General features: G+C 37.0%; 1 protein-coding gene across 8 annotated transcripts in view; it reads right to left on the bottom strand.

Moving 5' to 3' along the window:
* Positions 1 to 24,107, bottom strand: part of MGAT4A (alpha-1,3-mannosyl-glycoprotein 4-beta-N-acetylglucosaminyltransferase A) — a 116,702-nt gene that overhangs the window by 41,676 nt on the left and 50,919 nt on the right. For all 8 annotated transcript variants that reach the window (XR_011386465.1, XM_051842664.2, XM_070068758.1 and 5 more), the window contains exons 5-8: positions 18,442 to 18,575; positions 11,866 to 11,912; positions 9,608 to 9,721; positions 7,430 to 7,505 (exon numbers count right to left, since the gene is read on the bottom strand). Coding sequence is in view for 7 of the 8 variants with exons in the window: in XM_051842664.2 (XP_051698624.1) it covers positions 7,430 to 7,505; positions 9,608 to 9,721; positions 11,866 to 11,912; positions 18,442 to 18,575 (371 nt within the window). In the remaining variant the exon portion in view is untranslated. The remainder of the gene's footprint in view (positions 1 to 7,429; positions 7,506 to 9,607; positions 9,722 to 11,865; positions 11,913 to 18,441; positions 18,576 to 24,107) is intronic.

Here is a 24,107-nt window from a genome sequence, read left to right as displayed (position 1 = left end):
ATCTCAAGGTAACCCCAAATTGTCAAAACAATCTTGAAAAAGAAAAACAAGGCTGGAGGTTTCAAACTTAATGACAACAAAACACAGCAGAAAGCAATGGTGGTCAAGTCAGTCTAGTACTGGCATAAAGACAAACAGACCAACTGAATGGACAGAGACCAGACATAAACCACTGAATATTCAGACAAATGATTTTCAATAAGGATATCAGTTACATAGTGGGGAAAGAACAGTTTTTTCAACAAATGGTTGGAAAACTGGATATTTCACATGCAGAAGAATGAAGTTGGACCCAATCCTATGCTATATACAAAAACTAACACAAAATGGATTAAAGACTTAATTCTAGGGTTAAAACTAAAAAACTCACAGAAAAAAATAAAAAGAGAAAAAGCTTCTGGATTTGGCAATAGACAAAACAAAATAAAAATAGACAAACAGAACTATACCTAACAGAAACTTCTGTTCATCAAAGGAAACTCACAGAACTCAAGAAAACATTTATAAATCATGTATCTTAGAAGGGGTTATTATCAAGACTTCAAAATGAATTTCTACAACTCAGCAATAAAACCAAATAACCCACTTAAAAAATGGGCAAAGGACTTGAATATTCATTTCTCCAAAGAAGTATAAACAGACAACAAGCACTTGGAATGATACTCAATACAACTAGCCATAAGAGAAATGAAAATCAAAACCATAATGAGATATCACCCTACACTCATTAGGATCGCCACTATTAAAAAGATCCAAAAACAAGTGTCAGAAAGGATGCACAGAAATTGGAATCCTTGTGCACTGTTGGTAGGAATGTAAAATTGTATAGTTACTACAGAAAACAATAAGGAGGGTCCCTAAAGAGAAATTTCAAATGATCCAGAAATCCGACCTTTAGGTATATAACCAAAAGAATTCAAACCATGATCTTGAAAAGATATGTGCACACTCATGTTCACTGCAGTATTATTCACAATAGCCAACAGCTGGAAGCAAACCAAGTGTCAATCAATAGTTAAAGTTATATACACATAATGGAATACTACACAGCCTTAGAAAAGAAGGAAATCCATCACAAGCTACCACATGGACAGATCTTGAGCAGATTATGCTAGGTAAAAAAAAGCCCGCCAAGAAATAATAAATGTTATATAATTCCACTCACATGAATCACCTCAAGTAGTCAAAATCATAGCAACACAGGTAGAAAGTTGGCCATCAAGGGCAGGGGGAGGTTAGAGAGTAAATTAATGTTTAGTGTGTACAGAATTTCAGTTTTGAAAATGAAAAAGTTCTAGAGATCAGTTGTAAACTATGTAAATATACTTAATACTACTGAAATGTACACTTAAGAAATTAAGACAGCAAATTTAATGTCACATGTTTTTTTACCACAATACAAAAAGGGGTTGTATTCAATGAATTAATAAATATAAAACAAACTGTAAAGAACAATGCCCACACACGGTAAGCATGCAATAAACTAAAGTCCACAGCTGCTGATGCTGTCATAACTTATTTACCGACCCTGCTTAGGGAGGGAATTTTTCTTGAATTTCCTAAATATTTATTCTTCCTATAATTCACAAAAAAGATTCAAGTTTCTATTATTTCCTCTCCTGAGGAGAAATTTAAAATAAATTTTAAAAGCAATGTAACTACACTTTAAAATTCTCTATATGAAGGTTTTAACTACAATGTGCTTATTTATAAATTGGTCCTAGAATAAAAACAGCAAGGCTCAACTATAATAATACTTGGAACATGTTAAAATAAAATTCTTACTATTTTGAAATTAAAATAGGACTTTTTTCTAAAGTGTGTCAAGGAAACGTACTACTGAAATCTAGGATTTCATGTTTTTACATGCAAAACTCTTATATGTAATGTTTGGTACATTATTACATTCTGATAGTGCCCATCATTTACATTTCCTCTCCTGTGAACCGAGGGAGAGTTAATGCCCATGTGAATGTAGCTGGCCACAGGTCAAACGTCAAAGGAGACAAAGCCTAACTTGAATGTATCCACCTTCACAAGGAAGTCATGCTGCTTCCTTCTCTCCTTCTCTCCCCAACCATCCTGTTCCCTCAGCAGCTGCCAACCATTTCCTTTCTGAGTCACGAACAAGGTCTTTTTGCTACTTTCATGGAAACCTCTCCTAGGGAAGGATAAGTAAACTTTTTATACAGTCAGGCTTAGTGTATTATGCTTCTCAAGGATATTTGATTTTAAACAAGAGATAAAGACCCTAGTTGATTAAAGAAATGAAGATCCTATTGTGGAATTTAAGCTTACATCAATAAGAAGAATGAGGTTTTGAAGAAAAGCCGCCTACAATTTTTATCAATTTTTTTTTTTTCAAAAAACAGCCCTTCATTTCACTCATCTTTTGTATTGTTCTCTTGGTTTCAATTTTTTTATTTCTTCTCTAATTTTAATTATTTCTTTCCTCATACTAATTTGAGGTTTGGTTTGTTGTTGTTTTTCTAGGTCCCTGAGAAGCACTGATAGTTCATTTATTTGGTACCTTTCCAATTTCTTCATGAAGGCACCGACTGCTATAAACTTCTCTTAACACTGCTTTTGCTGTACCCCATAAGTTTTAATATGATGTATTGTTGTCCTCATTTCTGGAAATTTTTGATTTCTTCTATGACCCACTGTTCATTCAGGAGCATGTTGTTCAGTCTCCAAGTGTTTCCGTATGATCTAGAGATAACTGAGTTGTTAATTTCCAGCTTCATTCCATTGTGGTCAGAGAAGATGCATGGTATGATTTAAATTTTTTTGAATTTGCTGAGATTTGCTTTATGGCCTAGCATATGATCTATCCTACAGAAAGTTCCATGCACTGATAGAAGAATGTGTATTCTGCAACTTTGGGGTGAAAAGTTCTATAGCTATCTGTTAGGTCCATTTGGACCATCGTGTCAATTAGCTCTGTTGTTTCTTTGTTGATTTTCTGTCTAGTTGATCTGTCCATTGATGAAAGTGAGGTGAAGTCCCCTGTCACTATTATATTGGAGTCTATATCCCCCTTTAGATCATTAACATTTCTTTTAAATAACCAGGTGCCCTGTAATTGGTTTCATATACATTTATTATAGTCACATCCCCCTGTTGATCCCTTAATCATTACATAGTGCCCTTGTCTCTTTTAACAGTTTTTGTGTTAAAGTCTATTTTCTCTGATATTAGGATGGCAACACCTACCCTTTTTTGGCTTTCCGTTAGCATGGAATATCTTTTTCTATCCTTTTACTTTCAGTCTCCATGTATCTTGTGTTTCCTGTAGGCAGCAAATAAATGGGTCTCACTTCTTAATCCATTCAGCAAGTCTGTATCTTTTAATTGGAGAGTTGAGGCCATTTACATTCAAAGTGACTACTGGTAAGTAACAAATTGGCCCTGCCATTTTTCCATAAATATTCCTATTGCATACTGTGTATTTCTTTTGTACTTTTACTGGGGAATTTTCTGCCATCACATTCTTATGTAATGATGGCTATCTTTCTGTGTTTCTGTATGTAGCACATCCTTAAGCATCTTTTGTAAGGCTAGACAAGTTCTTTCGATTTCTGTTTGTTATGAAAGGTCTTTATTTCACCTTCATTCATAAAAGAGAGCTTTGCAGGGTACAGTATTCTGAGTTGACATTTCAGATACATTTCAGATACTGGGTTGACATTTCAGATAAAAGGAATCATCAGGAATTACTAGAAAGAACTATATGGCAACAAACTGGGAAACCTAGAAGAAATGGATAGACTCCTGGACATATACAATCTACCAAAATTGAGTCATGAAGACATAGAAAACCTAAACAGACCAATAACCATGATGGAAACTGAATCAGTAATAAAGACCCTGCTGAATTCCACCAGACATTTAAAGAACTAATTCCAATTCTCCTCAAGCTATTCAAAACAACTGAAAGGGAGGGAATCCTCCCAAACTTCTTCTATGAAGACTGCATAGCCTTAATTCCTAAACCAGAAAAAGATGCAACAGAGAAAGAAGACTACAGACCAATGCTCTCTGATGAACATAGACACAAAAATCTTCAATAAAATATTACCTAATCAAATCTAACAAAAAATCAGAAGACCATTCACCTGGGATTTATCCTGGTGATTTGCATATGGTTCAACTTATGCAAATCAATAAATGTAGTATATCACATTAACAAACTGAAGAACAAAAACCATATGGTTATCTCAATAGGTGCAGAGAAAGCAGTTGATAAAATACAATATCCTTTCATGATGAAAACCTTAAGCAAATTGGGTATAGAAGTAATATTCCTCAACACAATCAAGGAAATTTAGGACAAACCCATGGCCAGCATCTTATTGAATGGGGAAAAGCTGGAAACATTCCCACTAAGATCTGGAACCAGCCAAGGATGCCCACTCTCACCATTGCTATTTAATAATCCTAGAAGTTTTGGCCAGAGCCATTAGACAAGAAAAAGAAATTAAAGGGATACATATTGGGAAAGAGAAAATCAAACTATCCCTATTTGTAGATGACATGATTCTATATACAGGGAATCCAAAAGACTCTACTAAGAGACTACTGGAACTCAAAAAGAGTTTGGAAAAGCAGTAGGATATAAAAATCAAAACACAAAAATCAATAGCCTTTGTATATACAATGTCATGGCTGATAAAGTACTTTTAAAATCAGTCCCATTCACAATAGCTCCAAAAAGAATTAAATACCTTGGAATAAATTTAACCAAGGATGTCAAAGATCTCTACAATGAAAATTATAAAACACTAATGAAAAAAACAGAAGACATTAAAAAATGGAAAAATCTTTCATGTTCACGGAGTGGAAGACTCAACACTGTCAAAATGTCCACACTACCAAAAGCAACTTACAGATGCAATGTGATCCCAATCAAAATACCTATGACATTCCTTGTAGATCTAGAAAAAATGATGCTAAGATTCATATGGAAATACAAGTGACTCCGAATAGCTAAAGCAATCTTATACAACAATAACAAAGCCGGAGACATCACAATACCCAACTTAAAGACATACTACAGGGCTGTTATAATCAAAACAGCCTGGTACTGGCATAAAAACAGACATGTAAGACCAATGGAACAAAATAGAAACCCCAGAAATCAATCTACACACCTAGAACCAACTTACCTTTGACAAAGAAGCTAAAGTCAATCCCTGCAGAAAGGACAGTCTCTTCAACAAATGGTGTTGGGGAAACTTTATCTTTGGATTCAGAAATATGAAACTAGACACATATCTTATACCTTATACAAAAAACCACTCAAAATGGATCAAAGACCTAAATCTATGACTTGATACCATCAAATTACTAGAGAACATTAAGGAAACTCTGCAAGACACTGGCATAAGAAAAGACTTCTTGGAAAAGACCCCAGAAGCACAGGCAATCAAAGTAAAAATTGACAAATGGGATTACATCAAGCTGAGAAGCTTTTGCACTGGAAAAAAAAAAATCACTCAGCAAAGTGAAGAGGAAACCTACAGAATGGGAGAAAATATTTGCAAACTAAGCAACTGATCAAGGGTTATCTTCCAGAATCTATAAAAGAGCTCAAGAAATTCAACAACAAAACAATCCAGTTAAGAAATGGGCAAAGGACTTGAACGGACATTTTTCAAGAAAGGAAATTCAAATGGCCAACAGACACTTGAAAAAACGCTCAGGAACTCTTGCCATCAGAGAAATGCAAATCAAAATCACAATGAGGATTCACCTCATTCCAGTTAGAATGTCTGTCTTACAGAAATCAGCAAACATCAAATGCTGGCGAGGATGTTGGGGAAAAGGTACCCTAATCCACTACTGGTAGGAATGTAAATTTGTCCGGCCACTGTGGAAGACAGTATGGAGATATCTCAGAAATCGGAATACAGACCTACCATATGGTCCAGCCATCCCACTCCTGGGAATTTACCCAAACCAAAAGAAATTAGCATCTGAAAGAGTTATCTGTACTCCTATGTTCACTGCAGCACAATTCACAATAGCTAAGATACAGAATCAACCCAGATGTCCATCAACTGTTGACTGGATAAAGAAATTATGATATAAATACACTATGTCGTACTACCCAGCTGTTAAAAAAAAAAAAAGAAGAAGAAACCTTGTCTTTTGCAACAGGATGGGCACAACTGGAAACCATTATACTTACTGAAATAAGCCAGTCTCAAAAAGACAGATACCATATGTTTTCCCTGATCCGAGGTAACTAACAGAGTACCTAAAATGTAATGTCTAGGAGTAGAATGGACATTTTGAGATTTGATGATCGTTTATAGCCCTTGTCTCTTCTGTTGAGGAACAGTGTGGTTTTTTTTTTTCTTCATACTGTTTGTTGAACTCTTTTATTCAGCATAAAGTTAACCATACAATCATTAAGTAAACTGAAAGTAAATTAAGAGTGGGAGTGTGAGAGGGAGGAGGAGAAGGGTCAGAGCATGGGTAGGAGGGATGCTAGGAGTGGAAATGGCACTATGTTCCTAAATCTGTACATGAAATATATGAAACTTGTATAACTTTTTATTTAAGTTTAAAAAAAATAAAAAGAAAAAAAGACCACATCATTACCAGATTAGTCTACCTGATCGCATTCTGCTGACACCGCTAAAAATTAAACCATTAGAATTAAATGTGAACTTTATTATCTTCAATATAAATTTAACAATAAAAATATTTTCTCACAAGATCACTAGGAAAAATTATGAGGAAATCCTTCTTTTAAATCTGGCAGATAATTATGGCTGGCACCGAGGCTCAATAGGCTAATCCTCCACCTGTGGCACCGACACACTGGGTTCTAGTCACGGTCGGGGTGCCAGATTCTGTCCCGGTTACTCCTCTTCCAGGCCAGCTCTCTGCTCTGGCCCGGGAGTGCAGTGGAGGATGGCCCAAGTCCTTGGGCCCTGCACCCGCATGGGAGACCAGGAGAAGCAACTGGCTCCTGCCTTCGGATCAGCACTGGGTGCCAGCAGCGGCCATTAGAGGGTGAACCAACAGAAAAAGGAAGACCTTTCTCTGTCTCTCTCTCTCACTGTCCACTCTGCCTGTCAAAAATAAATAAATAAATAAATCTGGCAGATAATTAAATCTTAGTTCTTTATAACAGTGGAGAGAAGAAGGAAAGAAAAGACAGAGGAATGTAAGAAAAACATGGAGGAGCAGATAAGCACATGATCAGCCCACTCAGTGGCCCTAGTGTCTGCAAGCCCTCAAACTGGAATCTCAGACCTTACTCTCTCAAGTATCATGGAGACCTCTCTGCTCTGATGTATGATTATGTTCTTACAGAACTGAGAGACTTGATGTTTTCAAAACTTCTTATTTTAGAAAATATACCCTTGCTAGTGCTCAGAATTGTGAAAAATCCTAAAAGAAAAGCCACACTTACCTGAATGTAATATATGCCTTTTTCCTGAGCATACATCATTAGAAAACAATAATCTAGGTTTTGCTTTGTTCTCCATCTGAAATAAACATAAGTTGGGAAAAATCAAATTGAACAATTAAAAAGATAGGAATCAGATTCAAATTTAGTGAAATAAAATTAGATGCATAAACCTCAACCGTCTATATAGAGTATCATACACACACAAGTACATTCACATGACAATATGTGTATATGTGTGTATATACTATATATATGTGTGAGTTTGTATTTATACTTGGGATAGAGTCAAAAATAGTCACTTTTTTTTCTGATAAAGCTTGATTAAAATACATTTCCAAGAAAATTAAGCCTCAAAATGTCTTGAAGGAAAGAGTCCAAAGTCAAATAAGTTTGAGGAACACTGCCCATGTGTTCCCCTTCTAGGGAAATATTAGTATACTACAGGCACCGAAATATCCAGCAGTGAAGCCCTACGTTGAAAACAAAACTTCAGGGGCTGACAGCATGGTGCAGTGGGTTAAGCCACCATCAGCGAAATTGATATTCCGTATCAGAGCACCAGTTCCAGTCCTAGCTGCTCCAATTCTGATGCATTTCCCTGCTAGTGCTTAAGATAACTCAAGTACTTGGGCCCCTGCCACCCATATGGGAGACCAAGATTGGGTTCCAGGCTCCTGGCTGCAGCTGGGGCTTACAGTCATCTATAAGGAGTTAACCTATGGATTGACTATCTCTTTCTGGGTCTCCTTTTTTTTAAAACTTTTATTTAATAAATATAAATTTTCAAAGTACAGCTTATGGATTACAAGGGCTTTATCCCCCCCATAACTTGCCTCCCACCCGCAACCCTCCCCTCTCCCATTCCAGTCACATCAAGATTCATTTTCAATTATCTTTATATATAGAAGATCAATTTAGCAATATATTAAGATTTCAACAGTGCACCCACACAGAAACACAAAGTGTAAAATACCGTTTGAGCACTAGTTATAACATTAATTCACATTGAACAACACATTAAGGACAGAGATCCTACATGAGGAATAAGTGCACAGTGACTCCTGTTGTTGATTTAACAATTGACACTCTTGTTTATGGCATCAGTAATCACCCTAGGCTCTTGTCATGAGTTGCCAAGGCTAGGGAAGCCTTTTGAGTTCACCGACTCTGATCTTATTTAGACAAGGTCATAGTCAAAGTGGAAGTTCTCTCCTCCCTCGCAGAGACCTTTCATTTAGGTGTTTTTTGTTTGTTTGTTTTTTGCCAGAGTGTCTTGGCTTTCCATGCCTGAAATACTCTCATGGGCTTTTCAGCCGGATCCATATGCCTTAAAGGCTGATTCTGAGGCCAGAGTGCTGTTTAGGACATCTGCCATTCTATGAGTCTGCTGTGTATCCTGCTTCCCATGTTGGATCGTTCTCTCCCTTTTTTATTCTATCAGCTAGTATTTGCAGACACTAGTCTTGTTTATGTGATCCCTTTGACTCTCAGTCCTATCATTATGATCAATTGTGAACTGAAACTGATCACTTGGACTACTGAGAATGGCATTGGTACATGCCACCTTGATGGGATTGAATTGGAATCCCCTGGCATGTTTCTAACTCTACCATTTGGGTTAAGTCCGACTGAGCATGTCCCAAATTGTACATCTCCTGTAGCTCTGCCTTTCAACTAAGTACATACAACTCTTAAAAAACAAAAGAAAAAACAAACTTTAACCCACTATTTTTCAAACATCCTCAAACTAGTGCTTCCAAAATTCTATTTCTGGAGACCACTGCTCTGGTACCTAGAACTATGTTTTACACAGAGATAGAGATTAATAAATATTTATTGAATATACACATGCAAAAAACCCCATATCAAATTTATAATGCTAAATCCTTTCAGTGAATTCCTGGTAGCCTACAGAAATACTAATACTGAATAAGAGAAGTAGTTTCAAAAACCAGTTTAGGAAAAACACAATAAAACAAAAGCTTATACTAACTAAGCTTTTATTCAGACTAAGAAAACTTCTCCAGAATATTTTACACAAGTTGTCCTGAACTTAAGTTCAGACAACTGAATCTATCTAGAATATTTTACCAAATTCAACCCTAAAATGTTTTAAGCTTCAATAATTTATCAGATATTATACTTACAAGGATGGAGGATTCTGAAACCATGGCTCACCTTATTCTTTCTTTAGAGTCTCCAAATGTCTCCTTTAAATTTGTCAAGTCAGGATAATAACTTTCAGGAGGTGATATTATTTCTAACAAGCCAGAACTGATTTCTTTAGAAAATCTATAATGAGAAAGGTTAACTGAGTTATTTAAGTTCTGTGGGATTTTATTTATCTTAATGTTCAATTTTCTGTATTTAACCAAAAAACCTCAATAATTATTTGGAGCAGTATATAATGTTACAGTTACAAGGTATTAAATTAAGTAGTTCATCTATGGTTTTATTTACCAGAAAATACAAGCTTTCCCAACAGCTCAAGGTGTTTCTTTTTTTGTAGCACAGAAAACCTAGCCCAGCTACAGACATTATATTCCTAAAAGGTATTAGAAATTTAAATATAAATCAATCAAGGTCTCACAGAAAATAAGGAACTGAAGAAAAACGATGTGTGTGTGTGCGCGCGTGTGTTTATGCAAAACTCTAGATTTTCAGGTCCCCTTTCGTGGGCTATTGACTCTATGTCCTTCTAAATGAGTGTTTCTCAACTGTGGTGACTATCTCCCTTTCCAAGGACATTTAGAATGTCTCGAGACATTTTCATTGTCACAACTGTGAGCAAGCACTACTGACATGTAATGGGCAGACACCAGGGACGCTTATCCTACAATGCATAGGACAGTTCCCACAATAAAGGATTATCTGGCCCCAAATGTCAACAGTCCTGAGACTGAGAAACCCTTTTCTAAAGTGTTTTTTTTTTTTTTTTGAAGAATTTTACTAAGTGAAATGTAATTTCTTTCACACTTAGACAAAGTCTCCACAAAATAGTTGGGCAACCACCAGCCTTTACACAAATGTTCTTAGTGCTTAAATGCACTTTTTTCTGGGCTTGGCTTTTCTATACATTGAAAAAGTAATAAATCAACAGAATCACTGCATAAGCCCTACAGACCGTCTGATGTCATTTACGGAGAGGTCAATAAAATATTGCTCTGTTCCTTTATTTAGCAATCTATACTAAGCTGTGTTTCTATATAGACTTCCAAGGATTTTAGGATGTGAGAAAAATTTAAATGGCAAGTTGATCTTAAATTACACATAATATTTTTAAAATATTCAGTTTTTGCATTTTGACAGACAAAGACAATACTACATTATTTCAAATCTATAGCTACCAAATAACTTTTGATTTTCCTTTTTAAATGGAAGGTATGACTTTTTAGGGACAAAATATACAATTCAATGCATAAACCAGTTTTCAAGACTAATTTTTATTACATCATATTAAAATCACTAGGCAATATTATAAAAGGTAAGAATACCGAAAACCTACTAAGCTCACCATCTGTTACCTGCTACGTGGAACAGATTTAGACATGGTTTCACACAGAGGTCTGTGATGCTTAATTTTAAGGTTCTAATTTGATAGGATTACAGAACACCTAGAATCCCAGAAAAGCATTACTTTGGGTGTATCTATGATGTTGTTTCCAAACAACATTAGCATGTGAATCTAAGTGCACTAGGTGGAAAGACTTCACCTCAATGTGGGCAGGGGATCTTGGGAGGTCTGAAGAAATGAAACAAAGAAGGCAAATTGTTTTTCATGGTCGGAGCTGGGACACTCTTGACTTCTGCCTTAAATTTCCGCTGCTGGCCTTTGGACTCGCAGACTTATACCAGTGGAACCTCTGCTGGTACTCGGACTTCAGCCTCAAATTGAGACTTACACCCTAACTGCCCTGGTCAAGCCCTCTCAGTTGGCTTACACATTCCAGGATTTCCAAACTGCAGAAGATCCATCAAGGGACTTATCAGTTGCCATAATCATGTGAGCCAATTACCCTAATAAATTCCCCTTCATATAACCATATACATCCTCTATAGGCTTTGTATCCCTAGAGAACCCTAACTAATACAAAGTCTGAAACAACTTCTTGAATATTTGCCTTGCCAGCAGAAATATTTTTGCTTCATAAACAGAGAGTCAATGATTTAAGCAACCTTGTGTTACTCTCTCCGTGTTTACTGGCTTCAAGATTGAAGACTGTTATTTAACAATGTTACAGACATATGACATTCTTTTTTATAAGAAAATATACCAATTTATCCCATTAGATAGCTGGGTATTTATACCTACTTTATGACTCTGTAAAACACAATGAAATTCATAGGGAAATGAACTATAAAAGAATGTATTTTCTTTTAGCAAAAAAAAAATAGCAATTAAAATATTTTCATTTCAATAATTAAGACCAACTTACTCTTTCTCCAGTTTGGCTACAACACCATGTACATAATCAATATCTGTCTGGGAAAGAAAAAAATTATACTTAAATTCATAGCTTTATATTTTTATTCAACTTTTAACATTGAACTTAAAATTAAACAAATGATTAAAATATTAAATTTTCAAACAACTTAACGTGATTTGTATTTCTGTATTCTATTGTATTGTACAACTCTCACTGCGTACTTACTGATACAGTATCAGAATTTTAAGTTTTGCAATTTCAGTTGTCTACCTTCAATTCTCTGGAAAAACTGAGTATAGAAACTATTCCTATTTCCTCTAAAATATCCAAACTAGGTAAGTAATGAGTAGTAGCAGTGATAGATATAATATTAACAAAGATTTTTCTACTTGGAATCACAAATCCCTCAGTTCAAGATTTGATTCTGTTAACTGCTAGTACCTAATCTAAAATAAGGCATTCTTCTGAGCTTCAGTTTCCCATTCTATTAAACTAAACAACAAAAGTGAAAGGGAATGATACCTAAGAGACTATGAAATTACATGAAAAAACTATGTAATAGCTTTTAATATTATACTATTTTATCATTATGCTGATAACCCAAATAAACAGGTTAGAAATGTTTATTAGACCTGTGTACTTTTAAATTATGAACAAGTGAAAATCTAATATTCCCATTTAAAATACAGTGAAAACTTACTCAAATGATCAATTAAAAGATACTAGCAATATGTACAATATGATCTATATTATAAAGACTGTCAAAAAAAATTTGAGGAAAACAAAACAAAAAGCTACAACTTAATCCCAGAAACTATAAAACTATAAATTTTTTGTATATTTTTTAGAAGGTTTTTATTTAACAAATACAAATTTCATAGGTACAGCTTTTAGTAATATAGTGGTTCTTCCCCCCATTCCCGCCCTCCCACCCCCACTCCCATCCCACCTCCTACTCCCTCTCCCATTCTATTCTTCATTAAGATTCATTTTGATTTTATATACAGAAGACCAACTCTATACTAAGTAGAGATTTCAACAGTTTGCACCCACACAGACACACAAAGTATAAAGTACAGTTTGAAGACAAGTTTTACCGTTAATTCTCATAGTATACCTCATTAAGGACAGAGGTCCAACATGGGGAGTAAGTGCATAGTGACTCCTGTTCTTGATTTAACAATTAACACTCTTTTATTTTTGACATCAGTGACCACCCGAGGTTCTTGACAGGAGCTGCCAAGGTTATGGAAGCCTTTCAGTCCACAAACTCCGTAGGTATTTAGGTCCATATGCAGGTGGTTCACATGCAAAGTGGAAGTTCTCGCCTACCTTCAGTGAAAAGTATATCCTTCTTTGATGGCCCCTTCTTTCAAATGGGGTCTTATTCACAGAGATCATTCATGCAGAACAGTTTTTGCCACTATGTCTTGGCTTTCCATACCTGAAATGCTCTCATGGAATTTTCAGCCAGATCCAAATGCCTTAGGAGCTCATTCTGAGGTCAGAGTGCTATTTGGGGCGTTTGTCATTCTGTGAGTCTGCTGTGTGGCCTGCTTCCCATGTTGGAACTTTCTTTCCTTTGTAATTCTATCTACTGTTATTACCAGACACTTGGTCTTATTTATGTGATCCCTTTGACATTTAACCTTATCTATATGATCAATTCCACACTTAATATGATTACTTTATTACATAAAATGGGATTAGTACCACCTAGCTTAATGGGACTTGGAGTCCCATGGCAAGTTTTTAGCTTTACCCTTAGGGATAAGCCCGTGGGAATGTGTGCTAACTGTACAGCTCCTCCCTCTCTCATTCCCACTCTTATTTTCAACTGGGATCTTTTTTCAATTTTCAACTACAAATTTTTAAAACTCTTTTCATGACAGGTTTTCTGGAAAAGTATTTTATCATTAATTTCTGTTTATTTAGAGTAATACCAATTTTCATTGCTGAGTTTAAAAACCTAGGTACAGGATATATCCTTAAGCTTACATCCTTCACCAGCACTGTGGCACAGTGGTTTAAACTGCCTGCAACACCAACATACCTTGCTGGAGTATCAATTCAAGTCCTAATGTTCCATTTCCAACCCAACTTCCTACTAATGCACCTGGGAAGGCAGCAAAAGATGGCCCAAGAACTTGGGCCTCTGCCAAACATGTGGGAGACCAGGATGGAGGTTCCTGGTTCCTGGCTTCAGCCTGGAACAGATCTGGCTATTGTAGCCATTTGAGGAGTGTACCAGCAATGGAAGCGCTCTCTCAAATTCTTTCTCTCTGTCACTCTGCTTTTCATAAATAAATACTTTTTAAAAAAGATTTTATCCTTAAAATTTTTAAAAAGATTTTATTTATTTATTTATTTATTTGAGATGTAGAGTTACAGACAGAGAGGGGAAGAGGCATAAAGAAAGTTCTTCCATCTGCTGGTTCACTCCCCAAATAGCTGCAACAGCCAGAACTGTGCCAATTTGAAGCCAGCAGCTTCTTCTGGGTCTCCCACGTAGGTGCAGGGGCATAAACACTTGGGCCATCTTCTGCTTTTTAGGCTATAAGCAGACAGCTGGATCAGAAGAGGAGCAGCCAGGACATGAACAGCACCCATATAGGATGCCAGCATTGCAGGTAAAGGCTTAGCCTAATATGCCACAATGCCAGCCCCACATCCTTCAAATTCTTAACAGAGAATTACAGAGAGGGGCCAGACTTATGGCGTAGCAGGTTAAGCCACTGCCTGCAGCACTGGCATCCCATATGGTTGCCGCTTCAAGTCCTGGCTGCTCCACTTCAGATCCAGCTCTCTGCTATGGCCTGGGAAAGCAGTAGAAGATGGCCCAAGTGCTTGGGCCCCTGAAGCCACGTAGGAGACCCAGAAGAAGCTCCTGGCTCCTGGCTTAAATCAGTGCAACTCTGGCTATTGAGGCCAATTGAGGAATGAACCAGCGGATGTAAGACCTCTCTCTCTCTCTCTCTCTTTCTCTCTCTCTGCCTCCTTCTTTCTCTGTGTAACTTTGACTTTCAAACAAATAAATAAATCTTTAAAAAAAAAAAAGAATTATGGCGATATAATTGGTATATGAATCAAAGTACTCTGCACTTTCCTATTATAAATGGCAACATCAGTGGTCTCTTAATAAATTATCATCTATATGTCAGACCAACAAATATCTATTCATCAGGCTGTAATTTTAGTGAATACTATTAATTGAGTACTGTTTACATAAATTTTAATGTATTTAGCAGTAATCCAAAATTTAATTTGATCAGCATTTAATATAAGCTGGTGATCTGTCAAAAAAACAAGAATATAAAAATGAGTGAGACCAGCTCCCTGTCCTAGTATGCAGTCCAAGGAGGGTACCAAGAACAATAAGCTTTTGTGTACACAGATTTGTTATATAATGTGTAATTAAGTTAACAAAACAATGTGATCCAAATATAATAAACATAATCCTTTTGTTGCCTTGTAATAACACTGATGAATAAAATTCATTACACAACTGCAACTGGTATCACTTTCATCCAAGACAATCAATCCTTTCTGCTATTCCTCCTGCCCTCTCCTCCACTCATTAGCAGCGAAGACAAGCAGTTACTAAGATCTCAGGGCTTGTTTTAAGAGAATCTGAGGTAAGACTTTTCCAGAAATTTTTTTAAATGGCATTATTGTCACCCACTTCTGAGAACCTATCTGTGAACCTAAAACTGGGATAAGCACTGAAGTAGCACCTTGACAGTAGGGACTCCATTTTGGAGCACTTGAGACTGCATTCTGGGAAAGTAACCCCCTCTACCTTGAGACTCTGGTCTGAAACTATGATCTCAAATAGTCAGACAATAGCAGTGCACTACATCACCCTTGACAGAGCACAGAAAACCCCTAGCATGATTGCTCAAGCTTGGAAGTAGAAAGGTTGCACCTGGGTTAATCATAAAGATGTGATTTGTCTATGTGTTACATATAATTTGGATTAATGTCAAGATCATAAATGATAATTGTACGATTGTAACTGGTATTGTCAAGATTATGATGGATATTAATTTCACCTAGGTCTTAGGTTATGCTGACCCCAGTAACTATGTACTCTCTTTTTGATCTTAGCAACCGTGCATTCCCCCGCTCCGGATTTTGCAGTTTTTGCCTTTATAAACCCTATGCGGTAGTTCCTCGGGGCTGCTCTGTTCTGGTTTGATCAGAGAGCCCCAGCATGCTGGAAAAATTAAAAAAAAAAAAAAAAAAAACCCTTTGCAATTTGCATGAGAGAAGTCTTTTGCAGACATTCCTCGGCGGTAGGCATTCTCGACCTTAACAGTACATTCCAGGGATAGGTGAACATTATGGCTGGGAGATGTGGGAAGGAAAGCAAGTGTACACAACAAAGGAGAAAAGAGCATTTTCCCCTCCTAGAGAATCAAGTTAAGCACTTCATAGTGAAGTAAAATTAAACAGTTATTTTAAAACTAAAGGATATCATTGATATGTGCCATAACATGAACCTTAAAAACATCACACTAGGGGCCAGCATTGTGGCGTTGCTGGTAAAGCCACCGCCTGCGATGCCAGCATCCCATATGGGTGCTGGTTTGTGTCTTGGCTGAACCACTTTAGATCCAGCTTCCTGCAAGTGGCCAGGGAAAACAGAAGAAGGCCCAAGTGTTTGGCCCCTGCCAACCATGTGGGAGACCCGGAGAAAGCTCCTGGCTCCTGCCTTCTAGCTTTGGCCTGGCCCAGACCTGGCTGTTGGTGGCCATTTTGGAAGTGAAACAGCAGATGAAAGATTCTCATTCTCTTTCTTTCTCTCCCCCCACCCCACACCCACCTTTCAAATAAATAAATCTAAAAGCTAATTTTTAAATAGTATAAGAAAATATTTAAATAACACAAGGCATATAGTCAACAAAAGGATCATTAGAATAAAACTTCCTAAGTGAAAATAAACATAAGGGAGATACAATCTTACAATCTGAACACCACCCTTAGATCATTCCATGGGCCCTTCAGAGCAGTTAGGATTCAATCCTACCAACCCCCCGTGAAATTCAGAATACACTCAGTGAACTTCCAAATAATGCATCCTTGGTCAACTGTTCAAAATTCTGCATGTTCTATAAAGGTCTCATCATACATGCCTAGGAGTGAACCAAAAACCAAAACGAGCAAAAATACCAGCAAAGAATTACTTTTCAGTCTCTCCTGCCAGGGGGACATCTTACAGAGTTTCTCCCTCTTTCAAGAGAAAAAGAGTACAAAGAACACAGTCAAACAGGAAAAAAAAATGATATCCTTTGACTGTCCATGTCTAGTCTTCTCCATTTCCTTTTCTTTCTTAAAATTTTCTCCCCATATATTAAAATGAACCAGATTATTTATGCCTTTATAAAAAATCCTGATTAATTTTTAAAATAATTTGAAAAAGTTCTATTTATTTTTGCTTATTTACTTTAGATAAACTACAAATGAAACACTGGTGACGCTTTCACAAAAGAGTATAAGCTGAGACTGGAAGGATGAATAAGAAAGGCAAAGAAAGGTGAAAATTACTAGTCAGGGTAAAGTCAGTTGCAGTGATTGATAATTTTTAATTGCCTGATGGCAATTCAATGAACTGTTTAATCCTCCTGTGCATGCTGACACATGCACATTTTCAGGTCACAACTGAATTTACATATTCCTTATATATTTTACAATATACATGTAGGAGCTACATAAATGTTTATGTGCTTGAATATATTTCTGTGTTTGCAAAGGTACAAATGGATCAGTTTTTTAGAAGCAAAATGTTGAGTTATGGTGTATATTACAAATCTTAATAGCCATTGCCAAGTTGCTTTCCAAGAAGACTGAATCCATTTCTACATGTATACAGTATCTGATCAACAAACTTAATTACTCATAATGTAGAACTTCTATAAAAGACAAAAAACATCATAAACAAAGTAAATACAAGTAATAAAGTGGACAAAGTATTTCAAAGAGTTATTTCCATAACATGAGAAATTCTTAAAAATCGTTACAACTAAAAATATGAGCAAAGATTATAAAAATAATAAATACAATTGGTAATAAAACACATAAAATATTTAATCCCACATAGTAAAGAAATCTAAATTAAAAAAAAAAGCAAAGTTAAATAAAATGTCATATAGGCAAAAATAATCTAAAGACAAACACGAATGTACTTCAGAACGTTCATGGGGAAATGGAATTTAAAGTTGTTTACTTTTGTGCAAAATAAATCTGAAATCTATGCATAATTTTTCATAATACACCAATTCATGAACTTTTTGAAAACACCCTTATACTACCCATAAGAACAGATAAACACGCTGTCTCACTGGCTGTTAGAAGAGAGGTAAACCAATTCAACAGCAGGGCACTTTGGACTATTTATTATCGTCCTGCTGACAATGAAGGTTACTATTTCAGTTTCCAAGTACAGCAGAAAAGTTAAGGCAATCAATAATTAAGACCCACATTAAACTAACAGATGGCAAATATTATCCAATCTTATCACAATTTCAAAATATATATTCAATTATAATTCCTGTTTAAATGTATGGAGTACAAATAAATAATTACCTCTCCTATGAAGACTACTATAACACAGTCCAGCTTCTCTTCAGGATACAGATTATCAATAAGGGAATGAAGAGTTTCTATGAGGTAAGATTTAACTTCTCTCTTCACTGTGGGAATTCCCATTACTATTGAAACTGAAACAAAATAATATTGTAATTATATTAAAAGATTTTACAAGGAAAATATAAAAAAACACTATTATAAAAGTATTATGCTCGATAGGAATAATTGAGAGATCAAAATATACTGAGTTTCAGAAAGAAAAATAATCAAAAGATTCAAAGGCATGTCTATGATACTGCGTATAATTCTTTGTGAAAGGTAGAGAGAAAGTAGAGAGAATGAGACAACTTCCATCCACTGGTTCATTTACCAAATGCCTGAAACAGGAGAGACTGTGCCAAGTCAGACAGAAACCAAGGACTCCATATGGGTCTCCTTCCTGTACCCAAGTACTTGGGCAATCATCAGCTGTCTTCTGCCATATTAGCAAAAAGCTAATGCCTTCCCCACATGGTTTAACAATAAGAACTAATATAAAAGATGATAGAAAAGCAAAATATTAAACTTCAGACTAAAAACAAGGAGTTATAAAGTACAAACAGCAAATTTTACTATACAACTAAAACTCATAAACATTAAACACATCTTAGTGACTTAGAGGAGCTTAGCAATTCAGATGCCAGTTAAAATGCCCATGTCCCATTATCAGAGTACCTGGGCTTGATAGTGGCTCCAGTTTCTGACTCCAGCTTCCTACTAACGCAGACCCTGGTAGGCAGTGATGATGGGTTAAGTAGATAGGTTACCCTGTCACTCATGTGAGAAACTTAGATTCAGTTCCTTGCTCCTGGCTATTGCAGTCTTTGAGTAGTGAAGCAACAGGCTTCACTCTCTCTGTAATAAATAAAAGTATCTCTATTTATATATAAATAAATAAAGGATCTCTCTTTAATAAATAAAACTTTAAAAACAAAAATTGACTGTTACATAGCAGGTTCAAGTATATCACACATCATGAAAGATACAACTCAGTTGTGTAGTTTTCTTGATAAAAAATTTCTAATTTCAATCCAAATATGAGGAAACATCAGACAAATCCAAATTTGGAGAAACTACAAAATAACCAGGCTATACTCTTCAAAGGTCATGAAAGACAAAGAACAAGGAACTGTTCCAGACTGCTACGGATTGAGACTTGACAATTAAAAATATATAAGATCTGGGGGCCGATGTTGTGGCTCAGCGGATTAACGCGCTGGCATCCCATATGGGTACCGGTTCAAGTCCCAGCTGTTCCACTTCCAGTCCAGCTCTCTGCTACGGCCTGGGAAAGCAGTAGAAGATGGCCCAATTCCTTGGGCCCCTGAACCCACGTGGGAGACCTGGAAGAAGCTCCTGGCTCCTGGCATTGGATCGGCACAGCTCTGGCCATTGCGGCCATCTGGGGAGTGAATCAGCAGATGGAAGACCTCTCTCTCTCTCTCTACCTCTCTCTATAACTCTGCCTGTCAAATAAATAAAATAAATCTTAAAAAAAAAAGAAATATAAGATTTTGAGTTAGATCCTAGAACAGATAAATAATAATAATTTTTAAAAAATGACAAAGTCTGAATAGGAAGCAAGGTCAGTTAATAGTACAGTATCAACATTAATTTCCTGGTTTTGATCACTAATATAGATAAGAACATTTAGGTTCACTGAGTATATGGAAACATTGTACACTATTTGTTCAAGTCTAAAACTTTAGTTAATTCTATTACACTGCTTGTTTTTCGTTTTATTTTATTTTTTTATAATTTATTTAGTTAGGGGTCAGCCCTGTGGAGTAAAAGGTCAACCCACCACCTATGGGACTGGCACCTTATATAAGAGATGGTTCAGGTCCTGGCTGCTCCACTTCCGATCTAGCTCCCTGGATCGACCTAGGATTGGAGACCTAGAGGAAGCTGCTGGCCCCTGACTTCGGACTGGCCCAGCTCCAGTAGTTGCAGCCATCTGGGGAGTGAACCAGAGAATGGAAGACCTCTCATGTCTCTCTGGGACACAAACTGGAGCCCATATGGGATGTGGCATTGCAGGCAGCTTTACCTACTACGCTACAATGCGGCCCTTACACTGCCTGTTTTGAATCCAATTTTTGTTCCTACATGATTAATATATTAGGAAACAATTTGGGAATGTGAATTTCACATTTCCTGAAGTGCAACTTGTCCTCTGAGACAGACACTTGCTAGGTCATCATCTGAAAACCATACCCAGCAGCGATTTTCAGAAAGTTACACAGAACCACGTAGAAATAATAAAACAGATACCTCAAACATCTTCTAGCCTCCTCAGTTCACACATTACCAACCACATTCAGCCACGCTTGGTGTTACAACTTCAGTTGGAATTCAGCCAACTCATCTTATGCGCCACTTCACTGTAACTTAGAGCTGCAACACGTCTACAGCCACTTTAACAAGCAAACCTTAGGTCTACTTCAAGGCAGAGTACTCTATTTGTATTTACCTATTTTTCAATCATGCAATGTGTAAAACTGCGCTACCATTTTCTTTTTTTTTTTTTTTAGCTTTTATTTAATGAATATAAATTTCCAAAGTACAGCTTAGGGATTACAAAGGCTTGCCCCCCATAACGTCCCTCCCACCTGCAACCCTCCCCTTTCCCAAGCCCTCTCCCCTTCCATTCACATCAAGATTCATTTTCGATTCTCTTTATATACAGAAGATCAATTTAGCATACATTAAGTAAAGATTTCAACAGTTTACTCCCACACAGAAACATAAAGTGAAAAATACTGTTTGAGTACTAGTTATAGCATTAAATCTCAATGTACAGCACACTAAGGAAAAAGATCCTACATGAGGAGTAAGTGCACAGTGACTCCTGTTGTTGACTTAACAAATTGACACTCTTGTTTATGGCATCGGTAATCACCCTAGGCTCTTGTCATGAGCTGTCAAGGCTATGGAAGCCCCCTGAGTTCACCGACTCTGATCATATTTAGACAAGGCCATGGTCAAAGGGGAAGTTCTCTCTTCCCTTCAGAGAAAGGTACCTCCTTCTTTGATGACCCGTTCTTTCCACTGGGATCTCACTTGCGGAGATCTTTCATTTAGGTGTTTTTTTTTTTTTCCCTCCAGAGTGTCTTGGCATTCCATGCCTGAAATACTCTCATGGGCTTTTCAGCCGGATCCACACGCCTTAAGGGCTGATTCTGAGGCCAGAGTGCTGTTTAGGACATCTGCCATTCTATGGGTCTGCTGTGTATCTCACTTCCCATGTTGGATCATTGTCTCCCTTTATTCTATCAGCTAGTATTTGCAGACACTATTCTTGTTTATGTGATCCCTTTGGTTCTTAGTCCTATCACTATGATCAATTGTGAACAGAAATTGATCACTGGGACTACTGAGATGGCATTGGTACATGCCACCTTGATGGGATTGAATTGGAATCCCCTGGTATGTTTCTAACTCTACCGTTTGAGGTAAGTCATCTTGAGCATGTCCCGAATTGCACATCTCTTCCCTCTCTTATTCCCACTCTTATATTTAACAGCAATCATTTTTATTATTATTATTTTTTAAGCCGAGTTACAGAGAGACAGAGATCTTCCATCTACCAGCTCATTCCCAAGATAGTTGTTGCAGTGGCCAGGGATGGGCCAGGCTGAAGGCTGGAGCCAAGAGCTTCATCCAGGTCTCCCCCGTGGGTGGCATGGGCCAAACACTTGGCCCATCTTCCACTGCTTTTCCCAGGCCATTAACAGGAAGCATGATCAGAGGTGGAGCAACCAGGACACCAAACCAGCACCCATACGAGATGCCAACATTACAGGCACATGGCTTTACCTGCTATGCCACAACATCTACCCCTGTTCTTGTCATTTTTACATATAAAACAAAGTTTTTGAGTGTTGTGATCCTAATCCCATTTTGCTCCTTCCATTGTGCAATTCTACACATGGCAGTGACTTTTGGGGATCACTGTGTTATGAAACTGACGATTTCCATTAAATTTTCAAAAATTATTTCTTAAAGTCTTAATATTCTGAGCATTATAAATCAAAAGTATTTTTGCAAACCCTAAAAGTAAATTATGTTTTTTAACAATTTGTTAGAGATAAAATACAAAGTACTGATAATTCATAGGATTCTAAAGCTAAAAAAGGGGGTGAGAGCATTTCACAGTGGTTAAGATGCTGGTTTGGATGCCAGCATCCTGTACTAGTAAGTTCAAGTCCCAGTTCACTCCAGATTCCAGCTTCCTGCTAATGTGTACCCTGGGAGACAGCAAATATGGCTGAAGTAAGTAGGGTCCCTACCACTCACAGACAGACTTCGGTTGAGTGCCCTGCTCCCAGCCTCAGCTTGTCCCAGGCCTGGCTGTTGCAGGCATTCAGGGGGTAAACCAGTAGATGGGAGATACATAGTGTACTCTCTTTTTTATCTTGCAAATGGGTAAAATGAATAATTTTTTTAAAGTGTAACTTTAAAAAATAACAGGTGCCAGAGTGGTGGTTCAGTGGGTTAAGTCACTGCCTGCAATGCTGGAATCCCACATGAGTGCAAGTTTGAGTCAAATCTGTTCCACTTACAATCCAGCTTCCTGTTAATGTGCCTGGGAAAGCAGAAGTGACCAAGTGCTTGGGCCCTTGAAAGCCAAGTGGGAGATCCAGATGGCGTTCCAGGCTCCCCAACTTGGCTTGGCCCAAGCCTGGCTGTTGCAGCCATCTGGGAAGTGAACTAGTGGAAGGAAAATCTCTGTCTCTCCCTCTTTATGTAAACTTGCCTTACAAATAGGTAAACAAATCTTTTCTTTAAAAAAAAAATTGAAGTGAGAATGACATAAATCATCGATCAGTTAACCTACCATCATGCTTCTGCAGGTTTCAAAGTTAAGGTTTCAAAGATGGTTAAGGGACCATCCCTAGGTCCCAACCCATATCCCTCTCTTCCATCTTAGGGATGAAGAGTTGTCAAGGACTCAAAAAGAGAAATAATTTGCTATACTTAATTGAAAGCCTATTAAATGCAAGACATTATTTTATGTGTTAGATATATAACAGTAACATAAACAAAGTCTTTGCACTTATAGAATTTACCTTCTAGAAAGGAGGGAAGGGTAAATGATAAATAAATAATATAATGTTTGAGTATCATAGAGTCTATAACAATTAAAATGTAATGTTGGAAGAGTAGTGAATTGGAAGTAGGGAGTAGTACTGCTATAGATAGTGTAATCATGAAAGGCCCCTCTGGTATCAACTGAGCTTACAACTAGTGATGAGAAAGAGAAGGGAAGGAAATTTCAGAAAAGGAAATGGCAGGGCCCTGAAGAAAGAATGATTTTCACATAGTCAAGAAATGGAAAGAACAGAACGCATCTAAAGAAGAATAAATCAAGTGAGTCAGGGGTTATATCACACAGATAAGAACTTTGGCTTTTTTCTTTTTTAAAGACTGATTTATTTATTTGAAAGTCAGAGTTACAGAGAGAAAGTGGAAGAGAAAGAGGGAGAGATTTTTCCATCTGCTGGTTCATTCCCCAGAATGCCACAATGGCTGGGGATGGGCCAGGCCAAAGTCAGGAGCCAGGAGCTTCTTCCTGGTCTCCCACATGGATAGGAGGAGCTCAAGCACTTGGGCCATCTTCC

The sequence above is a fragment of the Oryctolagus cuniculus genome, chromosome 2, assembly GCF_964237555.1.
Source record: "Oryctolagus cuniculus chromosome 2, mOryCun1.1, whole genome shotgun sequence".
Taxonomy (NCBI): domain Eukaryota; kingdom Metazoa; phylum Chordata; class Mammalia; order Lagomorpha; family Leporidae; genus Oryctolagus; species Oryctolagus cuniculus.
Note: the sequence above shows the minus strand (reverse complement) of the source record. Positions and strands in the feature narration are given on the sequence as shown.